This window comes from Chiloscyllium plagiosum, unplaced genomic scaffold (genome assembly GCF_037043375.1).
Source record: "Chiloscyllium plagiosum isolate Xiang-an unplaced genomic scaffold, Cpla_swu_hap1 HiC_scaffold_7, whole genome shotgun sequence".
NCBI lineage: Eukaryota > Metazoa > Chordata > Chondrichthyes > Orectolobiformes > Hemiscylliidae > Chiloscyllium > Chiloscyllium plagiosum.
In genome coordinates, this window is record NW_028270145.1 from 71326334 (window position 1) to 71344126 (window position 17793).

General features: G+C 39.8%; 1 protein-coding gene across 3 annotated transcripts in view; it reads right to left on the minus strand.

Moving 5' to 3' along the window:
* lrp2a (low density lipoprotein receptor-related protein 2a) overlaps positions 1–17793 on the minus strand; it is a 337835-nt gene that overhangs the window by 12661 nt on the left and 307381 nt on the right. For all 3 annotated transcript variants that reach the window (XM_087989117.1, XM_043693942.2, XM_043693941.2), the window contains 7 exons: positions 16278–16397; positions 13119–13206; positions 9418–9485; positions 8506–8623; positions 2908–3031; positions 2677–2787; positions 1078–1188 (listed from right to left, as the gene is read on the minus strand). In XM_087989117.1, the coding sequence (XP_087845243.1) occupies positions 1078–1188; positions 2677–2787; positions 2908–3031; positions 8506–8623; positions 9418–9485; positions 13119–13206; positions 16278–16397 (740 nt within the window). The remainder of the gene's footprint in view (positions 1–1077; positions 1189–2676; positions 2788–2907; positions 3032–8505; positions 8624–9417; positions 9486–13118; positions 13207–16277; positions 16398–17793) is intronic.

Sequence of the window (17793 nt, forward strand, 5' to 3'; positions counted from 1 at the left end):
AAGGTAGCAGAATGGAATTGAGAAACATATCAGCCCTGATTGAATGGCAGAACTGATTCAATGTGTCATATTTGCCTAATTCAGCTCCTACATCTTAGGGTCTTTGAATACAGGAGAATAAAGACAGGCTGGTCAGATGGGCTGATCAGTTGCAAATGGAACTCCATTGGATAAGGTCAGGGCAAAAAGAAAAGGAAATAAATGATCAACTATAGAACCCTAGGAAGCACCAGGAACAGAGTAATCTTGGTCTGCATGTCCACCATGGGACAGTAGGATAGGTAGATAAATGGTTAAGAAGGCATATGGTATATTCGACTATATTAGCAGAGGTATAGAGTTATGGTTATGCTGGGATTATATCAAAAAGTTAGTTCAACTACAATGAGATTATTATGTGTCGTTCAAGAACCCACATTACAGGAGAAACGTAACTGCACTGGAGAAGGTGCAAAGGACATTTACCAGGATGTTGCCTGGGCTGGAGAGTTTTAGCTATGCAGAGAAATTGTATAGACCGAGTTGGTTACCTTGGACAAGAAAAGACTGAGGGGGGTCATGATTAAGATTTATAATATTATGAGGGGTATTCCCAAGTACACAGGAAAGATCTTTTCCCTCTGGTGGAAGGCTCAATAACCAGGTCATAGATTTAAGTTACAGGTCAGAAGTTTCAGTGGAGATGTAGAAAATTTCTTTTTTCATACAAAGTGTGGTGGGAATCTAGAACTCTCTGCCTCAAAACGTGGTAGAGGCAGAAACCAGCATAACATTTAAAAGATGTACACTTGGGATGCCAAGGCATACAAAACTATTGGCTAAGTGCTGAAAAGCAAGATTAGAATACGTAAGTGGTTATCTTTGACTGGTGCATACACAATGGGTTGAAGGGTCTATTTCTGTGCTCCAGACCTCTTTGAACATGGCTCCAAACTACAGGTATAAACATATACAAATGAATATATATGTACGTATTTATATATACTATTATACATGTATAATATACACACAAAATTATAATGTTAAAACTTATCAGAGAAAATAAAATCATTTACACAAATTCACCATTCCATTTACCTGAGCTTGTGATCCAGCTGAAATAGGTTTTTCCACAAAAGAAGGCATAGATGTATAGGTGGGATTCTCAAAACTGCTTCCATTTGTTTCACCACCAACTGCCACTGTATCCTAGATGGAAAAAGTCAAATGCATTACCTTCAGATTAGAAAATTATGAACCCAGTTATCAGAGATGGTTACAGAGAGTGGTGAACTCGGTCCGGACAATCACAAAGGCCAACCTCCCATCTATAGAATCCATCTACAGGCCCGCTGTCAAGGAAAGGCTGCCAGCATTCTCAAAGATCCATCCCACTCTGACAATGCTTTTCTACAACCTCTACCATCGGGGAGAAGGTACAGAAGCCTGAACACACGCACCAGCCGGTTTCAAAACAGTTTCTACCCTACTGTTGTTAGAATACTGAATGGACTCACTAACACTTAACATTCGCCTGTACCTGTGTTTTTGTTTTTGCCGCGATTTACCTATTATTTACTTATCAATGCTACTTAACTCTGTGATCTGCTGCAAGACAAAGCTTTTCACTGTGCCTCGGTACACGTGACAATAAATTCAATTCAATTCAATTTAATTTAATTTCACTGGGCAGTCTCTATTTAATAGCTTGAACCAAAAGTTGATAACTAACCAATCGGGACTAACCCAATCTAATGAGCACTATGTTAACAAAGTACTCAGTAGAGTAAAATACAAAGTAAAAAATGGAAATTATCCTATATTCTAATAAGCTTTGTTTGGACTGTATCTGGAATATTACTTTCAGTTCCAGAGTACTAAGGATATAGGAGAGATGCGCTGCAAACTCACAAGAGGGCTACTGGTCTTAAAGCATTACTTACTGAATAAAAGATAGATTCAACAACCCTAACCCTAACTAACTTTGAATCCCTTCAAGACTGAAGGGTGATCTATTTGAGAGATTTAGAATTAATGAAGGAATTGGTCAGATTAATAGAAATTTTCTTCTGGGAAGGAAACCAAGAATCAGGATTGAAGAAAATTAAATATTTGTCTTACTTGTTGATTTCACAAGCACATATAATTATGTGACAGTTCATTTGGAGTGATGTCAGAAGAAACTTCACACAGAATGGGAGAGGAAATCTCAACACTTTCCTTTAAAAGGTTGTTAAGGTTAGTTTTGAACATGTCAATTAATCTATGAAGCTTAGATTTTTGTCAGGTACATGTTTTAGAGGATATATGACTAGTGTGGGTGTGTCAAATTCTACAGAGATATCCAGGACAGCCATGCTCTATCTGAATGATGGAACGGACTTCAGTGATTGGATGGCACCCTCCCATTCTATGTTCTATTTTACTTTCTTAAAATATATTGTATATGCATTATATAGTTTAAATCAACAACATCTACTACAAATAAAGTATTGTAAGAAATGTTAATAAAATACATTTTCTTGGATATATATAAGTTAGAAGAACTTAGCAGATCTGAAATAAGTAACATATATTAAAGTTACGGGACCATTATCACCATCCAAAATGAACTTACTTAAATAAACAAATTACTATAAATATGTTTGATTACAGTGTGGTGCATTTATATATTTCAATAACCACTTCTGCAGTTACCGTTGGTTGCTGGATTGCAGGAGCATCACTGGAAACATTTCCCTTTGTTCCAAACATGGGATTTTCAAATGTGACTGGTTGCTTTCCTGCTTCCACTACAAAGTTTTCATTCTGTTGCAGAAACAGAGTTGATTCAGATTTAATAGAAGTACTATGCATATATGTGAAGCAGTTGTCACTGCATAAACTTTTACAATAATGAATTTAATAAGAAACTTGATTATATCTTACCAACTGCATTGCTCCATCAATTGCAGAATCTATGTCTATAGCAGAGGCTCCACTGTCTATTCCAGTATCCAGTCCAGATCTAAATGTCACTCCATTATCTTTTGACGTCATAAGACGACTTAAACTGAAGAGAGAAAAAAACTTATTATCTTATAATGTTGTGGTAAGGAACTGAATATATCCCGTAGGTAATGTTAAGTTTGTTATTGCTCCTTTAATATTTGAGCAAATAAAACATAAGTATATATTTGTCAAGTACTGTGCAATAATAGTTTCTTCCTGACAGTCACAGGGTACAGGGTGGACAAATAGGACTTTTTAAAATTTAATTACTCGTGGGACATGGCTGAACAGCATTTATTTCCCAGTCCTAGCTGCCCTTGAGAAGGTGGTGGTGAGCTGTCTTCTTGAACTGCTGCAGTCCACGTGCTTTAGGTTGAGCCATAATGCCCTTAGAGAGGAAATTCCTTGATTTTAGCCCAGTGACAGTGGTTATGTAGTTAGTCCAGTTGAGCTTCTAATCAATGGTGACCCCAAGGCTGCTTGGGAATGGGAGATTCAGAGATAGTAACACCATTAAATATCAAGGGATGATTGTCAGGTTGGCTCTTACTGGAGATGGTCTTGTTGCATGTGAACATGGACTGCTTCAGTATCTGAGAAGTCAGGAATAGTGCTCAACATTGTGCAACCACTGGCAAACATCACACCTACAACATGTTAGAGGTAAGATTATTTATGAAGCAACTGAGGACAGATGGCCTAGGACATTACCCAAGGAACTCCTGTAGAAATGGCCTGGAGCTGAGATGACTGAACTCCAACAACCACAACAATCTTCCTATATGCCAGTTTTGACTTCAACCGACAGAGAGTTTGGCGCCAATATCCATTGATTCCAGTTTTGCAAGGACTTCTTGATGCCACACTTGATTGAATGTGACCTTGATGTCAAGGGCTGTCACCCTGACCTCAGGAATTCAGCTCTTTTATTCATGTTTGAACCAGGGTTGTAATGAGATCAGGAGCTAACGGCCCTGACAGAACCTAACGGTGCATCACTGAGTAATTTCTTTGCTGAGCAGGGGCTGTTCGATAACATTGTTAATGATACCTTCTATCACTTTACTGATGATCGATATTGATAGGGTGATAATCAGCTGGGTTAATTTATTCTGTTTTTTGTGTATCGAACATACTTGGTAAACTTTCCACATTGTCAGGTCAATGCCAATGTTGTAACTGTACTGAAAGAGCTTAGCTAGGAGAGAGGCAAGTTCTGGAGCACAAGTTTTCAATACTCTTATCGGAATGTTGTCAGTGCCCATAGCCTTTGCAACATCCAGTGCCTCCGACCATATCCTCACATCACATGGAGTGAATTAAAATGGCTGAAGATTGGTATTTGTGATGCTCGGAATCACTGGAGAAGGCTGTGATGGATCATCTCCCTGACACTTCCGGGTGAGGACTGCTGCAAATACTTCAGCCTTATATTTTGCGTAAATGTGTTTGTCTCTTCCATCACTGATAATGGGAATATTTGTGGAGCCTCCTTCTGAAGTGAGTTGTTTAATTGTCTACTACCATTTACTCAATGTAGCAGGACTGCAGAGTTTAGATCTGATTCCTTGGCTGCAGGATCTCATAGCTTTGTCTATCACTTGCTGCTTATGCCATTTGACATGCATATATTGTTTGGTAGCTTCAACTGGTTGATACCTCATTTTCAGGTATGCCTGGTGCTGCTCTTGGCATGCTCTCCTGCACTTCCCATTGAACCAAGGTTGATTCCCTGGCTTGATGATAATGGTTGAGTGGACTCTGCATCAGTCACTTCTATCAATACTGTCATGGTTAGATTTGGAGATGCCGGTGTTGGACTGGGGTGTACAAAGTTAAAAATCACACAACACCAGGTTATAGTCCAACAGGTTTAATTGGAAGCACACTAGCTTTCGGAGCGACGCTCCTTCATCAGGTGATAGTGGAGGGCTCAATCCTAACACACAGAATTTATAGCAAACATTTACAGTGTGATGTAACTGAAATTATACATTAAAAAATTGATTATCTGTTAACCCTTTCATCTGTTAGAATACAGTGATAGTTTCACTTCTTTTATGTGTAAATCACAAAACCTTTTTTAAAAAGTTGCATTCTCGGGTTAACTGTTAACAATGGTGATAGCTAGACAATATGTTGAAGGTGTTGGCCCCCTGTGTTCTCTGTCTATGCCATGATGTTTAGATTGATTCTAATCTTAAAAAATGAGATAACGGAGCTGAAAAATTACACCAGGTTCTTCGTGACCTGCAACACATTATCAATGAGGATGAGCACCTCACCAAGACCTTCCCCACACCTCCATTACTTGCTTTTAAACAACCGCTAAACCTCAAACAGATCATTGTTCGTAGCAAGCTGCCTGGCTCTCAGGACAACTCCATACAACTCTGTTACAGTAGGTGCTGCAAGACGTGTCAGAGTGTGGACATAGATGCCACATTACGCGTGGGGACACCTCCCACCTTGTACATGGCAGGTACTCATGTGACTCAGCCAACGTTGTTTATCTTATACGTTGTAGGCAAGGATGCCCGGAGGCATGGTACATTGGGGAAACCAAGCAAAGGCTACGACAACGGATGAATGGGCACCGCACAAAAATCAACAGACAGGAGTGTTTCCTCCCAGTTGGGGAACACTTCCGTGGTCCAGGACATTCAGCCTCGGACCTTCGGGTGACCATCCTCCAAGGTGGACTTCGCGACAGGCAGCAGAGAAAAGTGGCCGAGCAGAGGCTGATGGCTAAGTTCGGTACCCATAGGGAGGGCCTCAACCGGGACCTTGGGTTCATGTCACATTACAGATGATCACCATTGCACTACACACACACACACACACAGATACTCCTATACACACATACACACAGACACAGGTACACACAGACGCGCACACAGACACCCACACACACCCTTACAGACACACACACTCCCACACTCACACATGCACCCCCTCACAGACTTAAGACACTCTACACTCACTACACACACACGCATACGCTTTCGCACACACTCAACCCCCAACCCAGACAGACAGACAGACAAAGACCCACATGCACACATATATTTTGCGGGGTGAATTTGTACTTGCAGGGTTACATTGTACTTTGCTCAAAAACTGCATGCATTCATGTAGAACTCTGAGCTCAAAAACTGCATGAATTTATGTAAAACTCCGTTATCTCACTTTTTAGATTAGAATCAATCTAAACATCAGGTCATAGACAGAGAACACAGGGGGCTAACACCTTCAACATATTATCTAGCTATCATCATTGATAACAGCTAACCCGAGAATGCAACTTTAAAAAAAGGTTTTGTGATTTACATATGAAAGAAGTGAAACTATCACTGTATTCTAACAGATGAAAGGCTTAACAGATAATCAATTTTTCAATGTATAATTTCAGTTACATCACACTGTAAATTTTTGCTATAAATTCTGTGTGTTAGGATTGAGCCCTCCACTATCACCTGATGAAGGAGCGTCGCTCCGAAAGCTAGTGTGCTTCCAATTAAACCTGTTGGACTATAACCTGGTTTGTGTGATTTTTAACATCACGGTTAGATACACACACATTGGTTCTATTATCATCGACTGAAAGCTTAGTCTGTCAGATATATTCGATCTGCTCAGGAATTAATGGTGCTAACACGCCTCTCCCCTCAGATGTTGCTAGATCGCCTGAGCTTCTTCAGGATTCTCTGTGTTTGTTTCATGTTTTGAGCAACAACAGTATTATTCTGTTCTTCAGAAGGCAGTTTAAGAGTCAAATGCATTGCTGTAGATCTGGAATCATAAATAAGCCAAACCGATGAATGATGATAGATTTGCTGCCCTGAAGGGTATTAGTGAACCTGATGGCTTTTATGGAATCATAGAGTTATACAATACAGAAACAGACCCTTCGGTCCAATATGTCCAAGCCAACCAGATAGTCTGATTTAGTCCATTTGCCAGTATTTGGTCTATGTCCCTCTAAACACTTCCTATTGATGTACCCATTCAGATGCCTTTTAAATGTTGTGTTTGTACCCACCTCCACCACCTCCTCTGGCAGCTTGTTCTACACACACATCACTCTGTGTGTGAAAAAGGTGACCCTCAGGTTGCTTTTAAACCTTTTCCCTCTCACTTTAAACTTATACCCTTCAAAGTTTGTGAGAAGATTTGTAGCTCGGGTGCTCGTAGTTGTGGTTCTGTTCGCCGAGCTGGAAGTTTTTGTTGCAAACGTTTCGTCCCCTGGCTAGGCGACATCATCAGTGCTTGGGAGCCTCCTGCGAAGCGCTTCTTTGACGTTTCCTCCGGTGTTTATAGTGGTCTGTCCCTGCCGCTTCCGGTTGTCAGTTTCAGCTGTCCGCTGTAGTGGTTGGTATATTGGGTCCAGGTCGATGTGTTTGTTGATGGAGTTTGTGGATGAATGCCATGCCTCTAGGAATTCCCTGGCTGTTCGACTGGGACAACACTACTATCATAGGGCAAGCCAGACAGAGAACAGCCAGGGAATTCCTAGAGGCATGGCATTCATCCACAAACTCCATCAACAAACACATCGATCTGGACCCAATATACCAACCACTACAGCGGACAGCTGAAACTGACAACCGGAAGCGGCAGGGACAGACCACTATAAACACCGGAGGAAACATCAAAGAAGCGCTTCGCAGGAGGCTCCCAAGCACTGATGATGTCGCCTAGCCAGGGGACGAAACGTTTGCAACAAAAACTTCCAGCTCGGCGAACAGAACCACAACAAACTTATACCCTTTAGCACCACTCCCCACTCCTGGGAATAAGACCTTGGTTATTCACCATGTCCATGCCTCTCATGATTTTATAAACCTCTATAAGGTCACCTCTTAGCCTCTAATGCTCCAGGGAAAAAGCCACAGCCTATTCAGCCTCTTCTCATAGCTCAAACCCTCCAATCCTGGAAAGATCCTTGTCTGAACCCTTTCAAGTTTAACAACATCCTTCCTACGGTAGGGAGACCAGAATTGAATGCAGTATTCTGAAACTGGCCTCACCAATGTCCTGTACAACTGCAGCATGATGTCCTACTTCTTATACTTAATGCACTGACCGATTTTATGACATCATTACTCAAAGTAGCCTTTTAATTCAAGATTTAGATGTGATTGAGTTCTCCAGCTGCCATGATGGCATTTAAGTTCATGACTACACTGCATTAATATGAGCTTTTGAATTACTAATCTAGTAACATTAACACTGTACTATTACTCCTATGATTCAGCCCACTACTTTTAAGAAATGTGTGAAAGTATCTTTGTTTACAGATTGAAGCCTAGTCTTTCTGTGTAAAAGGGTGGAATAAAATGCACATGTATTTTTAACAAGTATATTTGTAATCTTAACAGTAGAAGAACACTTTTACAGACTCATAAAAGAAATGTTATATATCCAGTTAAACCAACAGTTTGCTACTCAATGGCATCATACACTGCTTGTATGTCATGACTTGAGTAAATCCTGGCTTCAATAAATACACAGAACTATAAAAAGAGTTGTCACCTTGTAAGCTTAGGAAAAGATGGCAAGATTGAGCCTGTCCGTCTATAATTCAGAAATGCACCACCAGCTAGTGCTCCCAGAATTAAGATGATAATAATGGTCAGTAAGACTGCAGTTGCTGCAATACAAAAAAAGCATATCAAAATTCCAGGAACCTTCATATTAAATGATTATCAAATACAATCATGGGATAACCTCTTAAAAATTAGACTGTGCCATTATATTTAGAAAAGCCTAAGTACAGATGTAAAATCAACTACCTACTAATTTAAGAAAGCAACTTACTTTGTTACTTTGCATGTTAATAACATTTATGATTTATTTTATTTCTACACAATGCCCACTTGAGTTGTTCATAGATTTTTTTTCATCTATGTTCATAGATAAATAAGCATTTATTACTTAATTTCATAACTGTCTACATCATTGCATATTGAATGTTGGGAGATCTAAAAGTTTAAATGGTGAAAACACTTGTAGGAAACTTAGTTATTCTTAAGAGTTAATTTATCAGAATTGATGTTACTTCAAGGGAAGGCTTTTACACAAACTATGAATTCTGAGCATCTCTGGAATCTGCACTTTGCATGAAATACATTGACAAATAATTCTGAAAAATCCCAGTGATTCTCTTTATAGTAATCATTATTGTACAGTTAGTTGAGAGTGGATACTCACTTAGTTCACTGCTGTGAAATTTTAAATATTTTGCATTTCACAAAAGTTAAAGAAAAGAGCAAAAATATTCTATCTTCATTCAGATACGTCCCTTTTGTGGCCAACTGAAGCTCACATGAGTCATAAATTACATTGCTTGAAGTATAAAGTAATCATAAACTTCAGTGGCCAAGAATGAGGAGTTACATAGTGCCACTTAACATTTTAATTATTTTATGAACTTCTTATAAGTACCTGTTGAATGAGGTGGTGCTTGGGATCTTCCAGTCTGACAGTAGCTTCCTGTATATCCATAAGGACATCTGCAAGAACCATAAAATACTCATCAAATTTTTATTTTCTGCCAGTAGAAAATTTTCATCAGTCTAATTCGGGTCAGTTGGACAATTAGCTCTCGACAGATTGTAGCTTTAGCATTAGTTGCGTATGAAACCATGTTCCAGTTATTAGGTCTTGCTTTAATTTCAGAATTTGTCAATGGACTCATTGGGGTCAGCTACTTTGGAATAAGGTCATTCTGATCAGTGGTAAACCTAGGCCATTGTTTATTAATCATAGTAATCTCTCACTGCAGTACTAATTGATAACTAACTTAGAGTAGAAATGATCTTAAACAACAGGAAATTATTAAGGAAAAAAAATTGGAAAATATGTAGATAACGATCTGCAGACTTGAAAATAAAAGATTCAGGAGTCAGTTGCAAATAGAATATACATAGAGTCATAGAGATGTGCTGCACAGAAACAGACTTTTTGATCCAATGCATCCATGCCAACCAGATATCCTAAGTTATTCTAGACCCATTTGCCAGCATTTTGCCCATATTCTACTAAACCATTCCTATTCATATACCCATTCAGATGACTTTTAAATGCTGTAACTGTACCAGCCTCCACTTTCTTTGGCAACTCATTCCGTATGTGCACCATCCTTTGAGAAAAACGTTGCCCCTCAGGTTACATTTAAATCTTTCTCTTCTCACCTTAAAGCTATGCCATTTGGTTTTGGACTCCCCTGCCCTGGGAAAAAGATTTTGGGTATTCACCCTATCCATGCCCCTCACGATTTTATAAATCTGGATAAGGTTTATAAATCTCATGCTCTGATGCTCCAGGGAAAATAGCCACAGTCCTTGGGAAGTCATGTTATGGCTGTACAGGACATTGGTTAGGCCACTTTTGAAATATTGCCTGCAATTCTGGTCTCCTTCCTATTGGAAGGATGTTGTGAAACTTGAAAAGGGTTCAGAAAAGATTGACAAGGATGTTGCCAGGGTTGGAGGATTTGAGTTATCGAGAGAGGCTGAACAGGCTCTTTTCCCTGGAGTGTTGGAGGCTGAGGAGTGACCTTAGAGGTTTATAAAATCATGAGGGGGTGGTCAGAATAAATAGATAAAATTTTTCCCTGGGGTGGGGGAGTCCAGAATTAGAGGGCATGGGTTTAGGGTGAGAAGGGAAAGATTTAAAAGGGACCTAAGGGGCAACGTTTTCACACAGAGGGTGGTGCGTGTATGGAATGAGTTGCCAAAGGAAGTGGTGGAGGCTGGTACAATTGCAGCATTTAAAAGGCATCTGAATAGGTATATGAATAGGAAGGGTTTGGAGGGATATGGGCCAGGTGCTGGCAAATGGGACTAGATTAGATTAGATTAGATTTGGTAGGCATGGATGTGTTGGACTGAAGGGTCTATTTCCATGCTATACATGTTCATAACTCTATTCAGCCTCTCTCTGTAGCTCAAGGCCTCCAACCCTAGCAATATCCTTGTAAATCCTTTCTGCATGCTTTCAAGATTAACATAATCTTTCCTATAGCAGGGAAACCAGAATTTAACACAGTATTCAAGAAGTGGCCTAACCAATGTCCTGTACAGCGACAACATGATATCCCAAGTTCTATACTCAATGCACTGACCAATAAAGGCCAATGTACCAAACGCTTTGTTCACAACCCTGTCTACCTGTGACTCTACTTTCAAGGCAGTATGAACGTGCACCCCAAGGTCTCTTTGTTGGGAAACACTCCCCATTAAGTGTATACATCCTGCCCTGATTTGCCTTAGCAAAATGCAGCACCTCACATTTATCTGAATTAAACTCCATCTGCCACTCCTTGGCTCATCAGCCCATCTGATGAACAGCCTGTTGTATTCTGAGGTGACCTCCTTCACTGTCCACCACACCACAAATTTTGGTGTCATCTGCAAACTTACCAAACATGTATCCCTTTTTCACATCCAAATCACTTATATAAATGACAAAAACCTTTTTTAAGTTTAAATACACTCAAGGACTCTGCACCCATTGCTGTTTGTCATACGGAGTTTCAAAGATTTACAAAGGTCCTCAACTTCCTTCTCATCTCAGTCTTATAATTGGCATGCCTTATCCTGAGATTATCTCGACTCTACCGTGAGGAAAAAGTATCTATTAGCATGTATCCTGTCACGTTGCTTAAGAATCCTGTATGTTTCAAGGAGATCACTACTCATTATTCTAAATTCCAATGAGTAGAATCCCAATTGTCTAATCTTTGCTCGTAAAACCAGTGATCATCATTGTGAGCACTCTCTGAACTGTCCTTAAACAAGACAAGCAAAACTGCTCTCAGTACTCCAGATTTGGTCTCACCAGTATCTTGCAGAGTTGCAGTAATACTTCCCTACTCATTTTTCCAAACCCCTTGAAATAAGGGTCAGCAGTCTATGAGCCTTCCTGATTCCTCCTGCACAAGTCTGCTATTTTTCTGTGTTTCGTGCACAAGTGTCCCCAACTCCTTTTGTGTTACAACTTACTGCAGTTTTTCTCCATTTTAATAATACTGTTCTTTTGTATTCCCTTCCAAAATGAACAACTTTGCATTTTTTACACATCATACTCCATGAGCCAACTTTATGCCCATTTGTTTAATCTATCAATAACTCTCTGTAAATTGTTTCCTCTCACAACTTGCCTTTCCATTGATTTTTGTGTCATTTGTAAATTTGGCTACAGTACATTCACTTTCTTTCTCTGAGTCATTGATATATATTGCAAACAATTGCAGTGTCAACACAGGTCCCTGCGGCACCCTGCTGGTTTGAGATTGCCAGTCTAATGATACTAATTCATTGTTTAATTAGCATTGTAGTAGACCTCTTTTCTTCCTGCACTCTTTCTATCTCTATCGCCTTGAGACATGCTGGAAGAGTATATGGAATAGCCATGAACTGTGTGTCTAATCTCCTGCCCATGAAGAACCCTGATGAACTGGGACAGCCCTGCAGTGATGTAGATCAGTAACTGAATTTGGTTAAACTGATGTCATCATACTCCTTCAATAAGAATTTGACACTGTGATCTCTTCTTTTGGCCTTTCCATTAGCCTACAGGTACCTGAGTGTCTGGGCCAATTTTTTTCCTTATGATCCATGGGAGCCTCTCTGCAAAGCCAAAGTTGTATCACAGGCTTCAATCACCACTCATATTGAGATGATTATGCAATCTATCTATAAGCATATAGTTAGTAATCTCACACTACACCTCTTACTGCCTGCCACTGATGTACATTAAAACAATTTGCAGATTCACAGTCAATCTGTTTGACGATGCTATTTTTGAACTTGAGCAGCTCTAGCAGAATCTGAGAAGTGAAAGCAGATTTAATGCTTCAAGTCCAGTGACCCTTCTTCAGAACTGAAGTTTTGCTCCCAGGTTTGAAGAAGGGTGACTGGACACAAAGTGTTAACTCTACTTATTTCCTAACTTAATGAATAAGGACATATAACCATGAAATAACGTTCTCATGAAGAATTAAAATGCAATCAATTTACAATACTTTACAATGCAGGAAGTTTAAATACAAAATAAAACCTGTGAACCTCAGTATTCGAGACAGTGAACTACCCAATACAAATCAGACAATTTGACCATGAGTTTCATCATTTTCAGCTTACGTGCACTTTGTAGTATTTGTTTCAATATGACAAATTCCTTCATTCCTACATTTGCAGGCAGGTGGCATCGGTCGTTCCAGCTCAATGGCTGTAGACACAAATAAAACAAGAAAGGTCGCAAACTTTAGTGAGAAAACTGTCATATGGATGCAAATGAAAGTGGCTAGTACCTCTGGGACACCCGGACCAACCAACCCAACCACTCCGTGGCTCAACACTTCAACTCCCCCTCCCACTCCACCAAGGACATGCGGATCCTTGGACTCCTCCATCGCCAGACCATAGCAACACGACGGTTGGAGGAAGAGCGCCTCATCTTCCGCCTAGGAACCCTCCAACCACAAGGGATGAACTCAGATTTCTCCAGCTTTCTTATTTCCCCTCCCCCCACCTTGTCTCAGTCCCAACCCTCGAACTCAGCACCACCTTCCTAACCTGCAATCTTCTTCCTGACCTCTCCGCCCCCAACCCCACTCCAGCCTATCACCCTCACCTTAACCTCCTTCCACCTATCGCATTTCCAACACCCCTCCCCCAAGTCCCTCCTCCCTACCTTTTATCTTAGCCTGCTTGGCACACTCTCCTCATTCCTGAAGAAGGGCTCATGCCTGAAACGTCGATTCTCCTGCTCCTCGGATGCTGCCTGATCTGCTGCGCTTTTCCAGCAACACATTTTCACCTCCTACCATGAAGCCAATTTGGGATTCATTTAGCCAAATTAACTTGGACTCCAAGTGCTTTTACCTTCTTTATCAGATTTCCATGTGGGACCTTGTCAAAAGCTTTGCTGAACTCCATATGAACTATGCCAATTACATCTACACCTGATCACCCCCTGAAAAAAAATCAATCAAATTGTTTGGCATGGACTCCCTCAGACAAAGCCATGCTGCCTATCCCTGATTAAACCTTGCCTCTCTAAGTGAAGTTTCATGCGCTCCTTCAGAATTTACTCCAGTAGTTTCCTATCATTGATGTGGCACTAACTGGTTTATCCTTGAAAAGTTAAACCATATTAGCTGTCCTCCAATCCTCTGGCACCCCCCCTTGGAGCCAGAGAGGAATTAAAAAATTGAGTGTCTCTGTAATTTCCTCCCTCACTTCCCAAAGCAGCCTGGGACATAACCCATTGGGATCTTGAGATTTATCCAATTTTAAACCTGCCCAAACTCCAACACCTCTTCACTTCCTATGTCAATTTGCTCAAGCACCTCATGGTCACTGTCCGTAAATTTTGTACCTACATTCTCCTCACAAGTGAAGACAGAAATTAAGTCCTCAATTTCTGAAACCCTACCAGTGTCGTCTCGCCTTCACAGACAGATTGCCCTTTGTCCCTAATGGCTCCTTCTCTTTCCCTTCTTGAATGCTATGATGACCATCTTCATTCTGAATTCATCCCGGGCTTCTACAACCTATTCTCACATGATTGCTGATATTGGAGCCCATATGCTTTGTACTTTAGTGAATGTCTTCTCTCCTTTAATCATATTATTCTACCTTTTTCTCAAGCTATTCATGAATATTTTGTTTAGAGAGACATCCAGTGGTAGAACAAGGTTTGTTAAATCACCAGGAACCCCTTGGAGATCACTCCTTTGTGACCTAACTTTTGCAACGGTATCATCAACAAAGGTATGATGTGAAAGTGTCCGAAACAAAAAGACATGTTTCTTTATACAATGTCTTGATTGGAAGCCTCAAACTTTCCTCATTTATATTTTGAAGCCAGCTTAATCCATCCATCCCTCCATTTTTTGTTTGAAGAAAAACTTGATCATTGTTTAATTGGCTGGCATATCAAAATTCACAAGGATTTCACCCACATTTACAATATAATAGAGTCTGCATCGATTCTTTTGTCAATATTTGATTACAAACCACTGAATTGTGATGAGCCTGTCATCAACTTTTTTTTGGAACGATACTGTGAAATCTTAGATTTTTATTGCATTATAAATTGTTTATCTTCAAAAATCTGCACCACCATTCTTGGCTGACATTAAAATACATAATTCCTAATTTTCTTGCTCATTTCAGTGTGAAAATTCTGATAAATCATCAAGGAACTAAGAGTCAATTCTGATGATTTACCTTCCAATTGAATTAACATGCTAGGCTTTCCTCTCTTTGCACATTAGTTTTTAGACACCTACCCAAACTGTGCAGAAAGGTTCCTTCAATTTCTTAATCTCCTTCTCTGACAGCTTTAATTCTGTAACTGCTGTCATTTTTTGTCTATTGTCTGATTTCAACAACTTTAACTTTGAACTGGGCTATGTATCTAAGGTAGCTGGATGGTAAATGCAAAGAGTTTGGAATTTTGGTCTAAACCTCAGGTATTGAGTTTGACAAGATTGACCACTAGCTGAAAAATGTGGTGCTGGAAAAGCGCAGCAGGTCAGGCAGCATCAAAGGAGCAGGAGAATCGACGTTTCGGGCATGAGCCCTTCTTCAGCTCCCCCATTTTTCAGCTCTCATCTCGAGCATCTGCAGTCCTCACTTTCTCCAAGATTGACCATGAATCAAGTATATACGGCATATATTTTCAGTGCATCCACGAGATCAGAAAGAAATAACATTTAAGTAAATTGAATAAATACTTACTTTAAAATTCTGCATTTCATATAGTTGTTTGCTTTAACTAACACTGTCAGATCTAAATTACTTTCAGCAAGTTCCGAGGTGAGCTACAGAATATTTCAGAGTACAGAAATATAAATTGCACATAAAAAGTGAGGAAAGGTGGGTTTGCATTTGAAAGGAAAAGAGTTGGAGGGTTGACTTTTCACACTTTTCAACAAAATAGAAGTTATATACAACTTTTTAATTACAATGAAGGATTTCCAATACCAAGAATTAAAGGTTAAAAACTGGCAAAAGGAAAACAAGGAATAGAAAAGGCAGACCACTTTTTTTTTTAAACATTACCATAACATTATCCTAACTTTTATCACCTCACTTAAACCAACAGTTTAATTTATGTCAAATGTTAAGTGTATGCATTCACCAATCAATCTATTTTTCAATCCCTTCTCTCAAAAGAAAATCAACAATCAGGTTGGTTTATTGATTCATAACAAAAAGAGGTTTGTACAGTTCAGTAGTTTTTTATCAGCAGTATTATTTTAAATAACCTGATGGATTAAATGCATATACCTGCATCACATTCTATAAGGCTGCCACCTCGAAACTGACTGCCTTGAGGACAAGCACAGGTGTACCCTCCTGGTCTTAGCAAACACAGATGACTGCAGACACCCTTGCAAGGATTAGGCACTGAAACAAGAAAGAAGACTTTAAAATTCCAAATATTTTATGAAATAACTGCCAAGTAAAATAGGTATATATAAATTAAGAGCAAGGTGACCCATAATTTCTGTAAAGAGCAGCCAAGAACATGCTGACAGTTGTGTATCCATTGACCAGAGCTTTTTGGAAGTTGTGGTGCTCTGTATCAGAAGGCTGGCAGTGACTGAGGCTGTTGCATCTGGCATTACTAAGAATATTTTGGATGTTAGTATGTTCATGCCTAATGCCCTGTATGGAATTCCACATCACCCCCATCCTGCTATCTGATATGAAGTGCAGGTTGCAGATGGTGTCACTACAGACCTCTTACTTGCCACTCTTTCCTCACTCCAAACTTTCTTTGCTGATGTTTTGCTTTCAGATACCCAATGCTTCCTGCATGTCTTTAATGAAGAACTACGATGAACTGACAATTGTAACCACCAGCTCATATACTGGCATTACATAAACTTTAGCGTGTACTAAAAGTCAGGATCAGCATTTGATGAGTCATCAAGCATGTGTCGCGTACTGTCAATATGGGGAAAATGATAGTTATGTACCAGTTCACTGGAGTTCGAGATCACAGCCAAAAAGTTCTGCTAACTGGACTCAGATGAGACCTCAAAGTGTTGGACAAAGCAGGTGGCCATAGACATAGAGATGCTTAGTACAATGACAGATATGCCAAACAATTTGTCACTACTGATAAGACAGAAAAGTTGGCTCCAACATGCTCCCTAAACAGCCTTGGTGAGTAGGGCTTTTTACGAGTCCTTCTCCTCTTCCCTCTTTCTGCTGACTATGTTCCATTTCTAAGTCATGCTGTAATTCAAAGTGGCTTACAACCTCAGACCCATTCACTCAATGGGTTGGATACTTAATATTTAAGTATGCCTGGTGCTGTTGAAGATCTGAACCCCATTGAGGTGGGGGGGGGGGGTGTCTCTCATTTCCACGATTGGTCAATAAATACACCTGTAAACGACTCTTTGTCAATGATACAAGCAATCATTTATTCTTTGATTCGGCCGGGTTGGTAGACTCTGATCAGGCCAGAAGTATGATACTCCTAGACCACAAAAGAATCTGAACACTAACAGAGTTTTAATAGGGTTTATATACATTGTTCATAGCCTGACATGAAGCATGATTGCATAGTAACAACCAATCAGATTGCATAAATCCCTTATGCATTCTATCTTAGCTTATCACGATTGCTTATAAACAACCTGTTCTTAGAATCGTCTTTGTCCTGCCTTGTGGTTAGGGTTAAACCGTTACTTCTGCAATTAATCGAACCAACATCAGTCTGTGGTTTCTTGTTTCTGTCTGATTCAGTGCAGTTTAACAATGCAGAAGCCATTTTGTGCAGCTCCTTCAG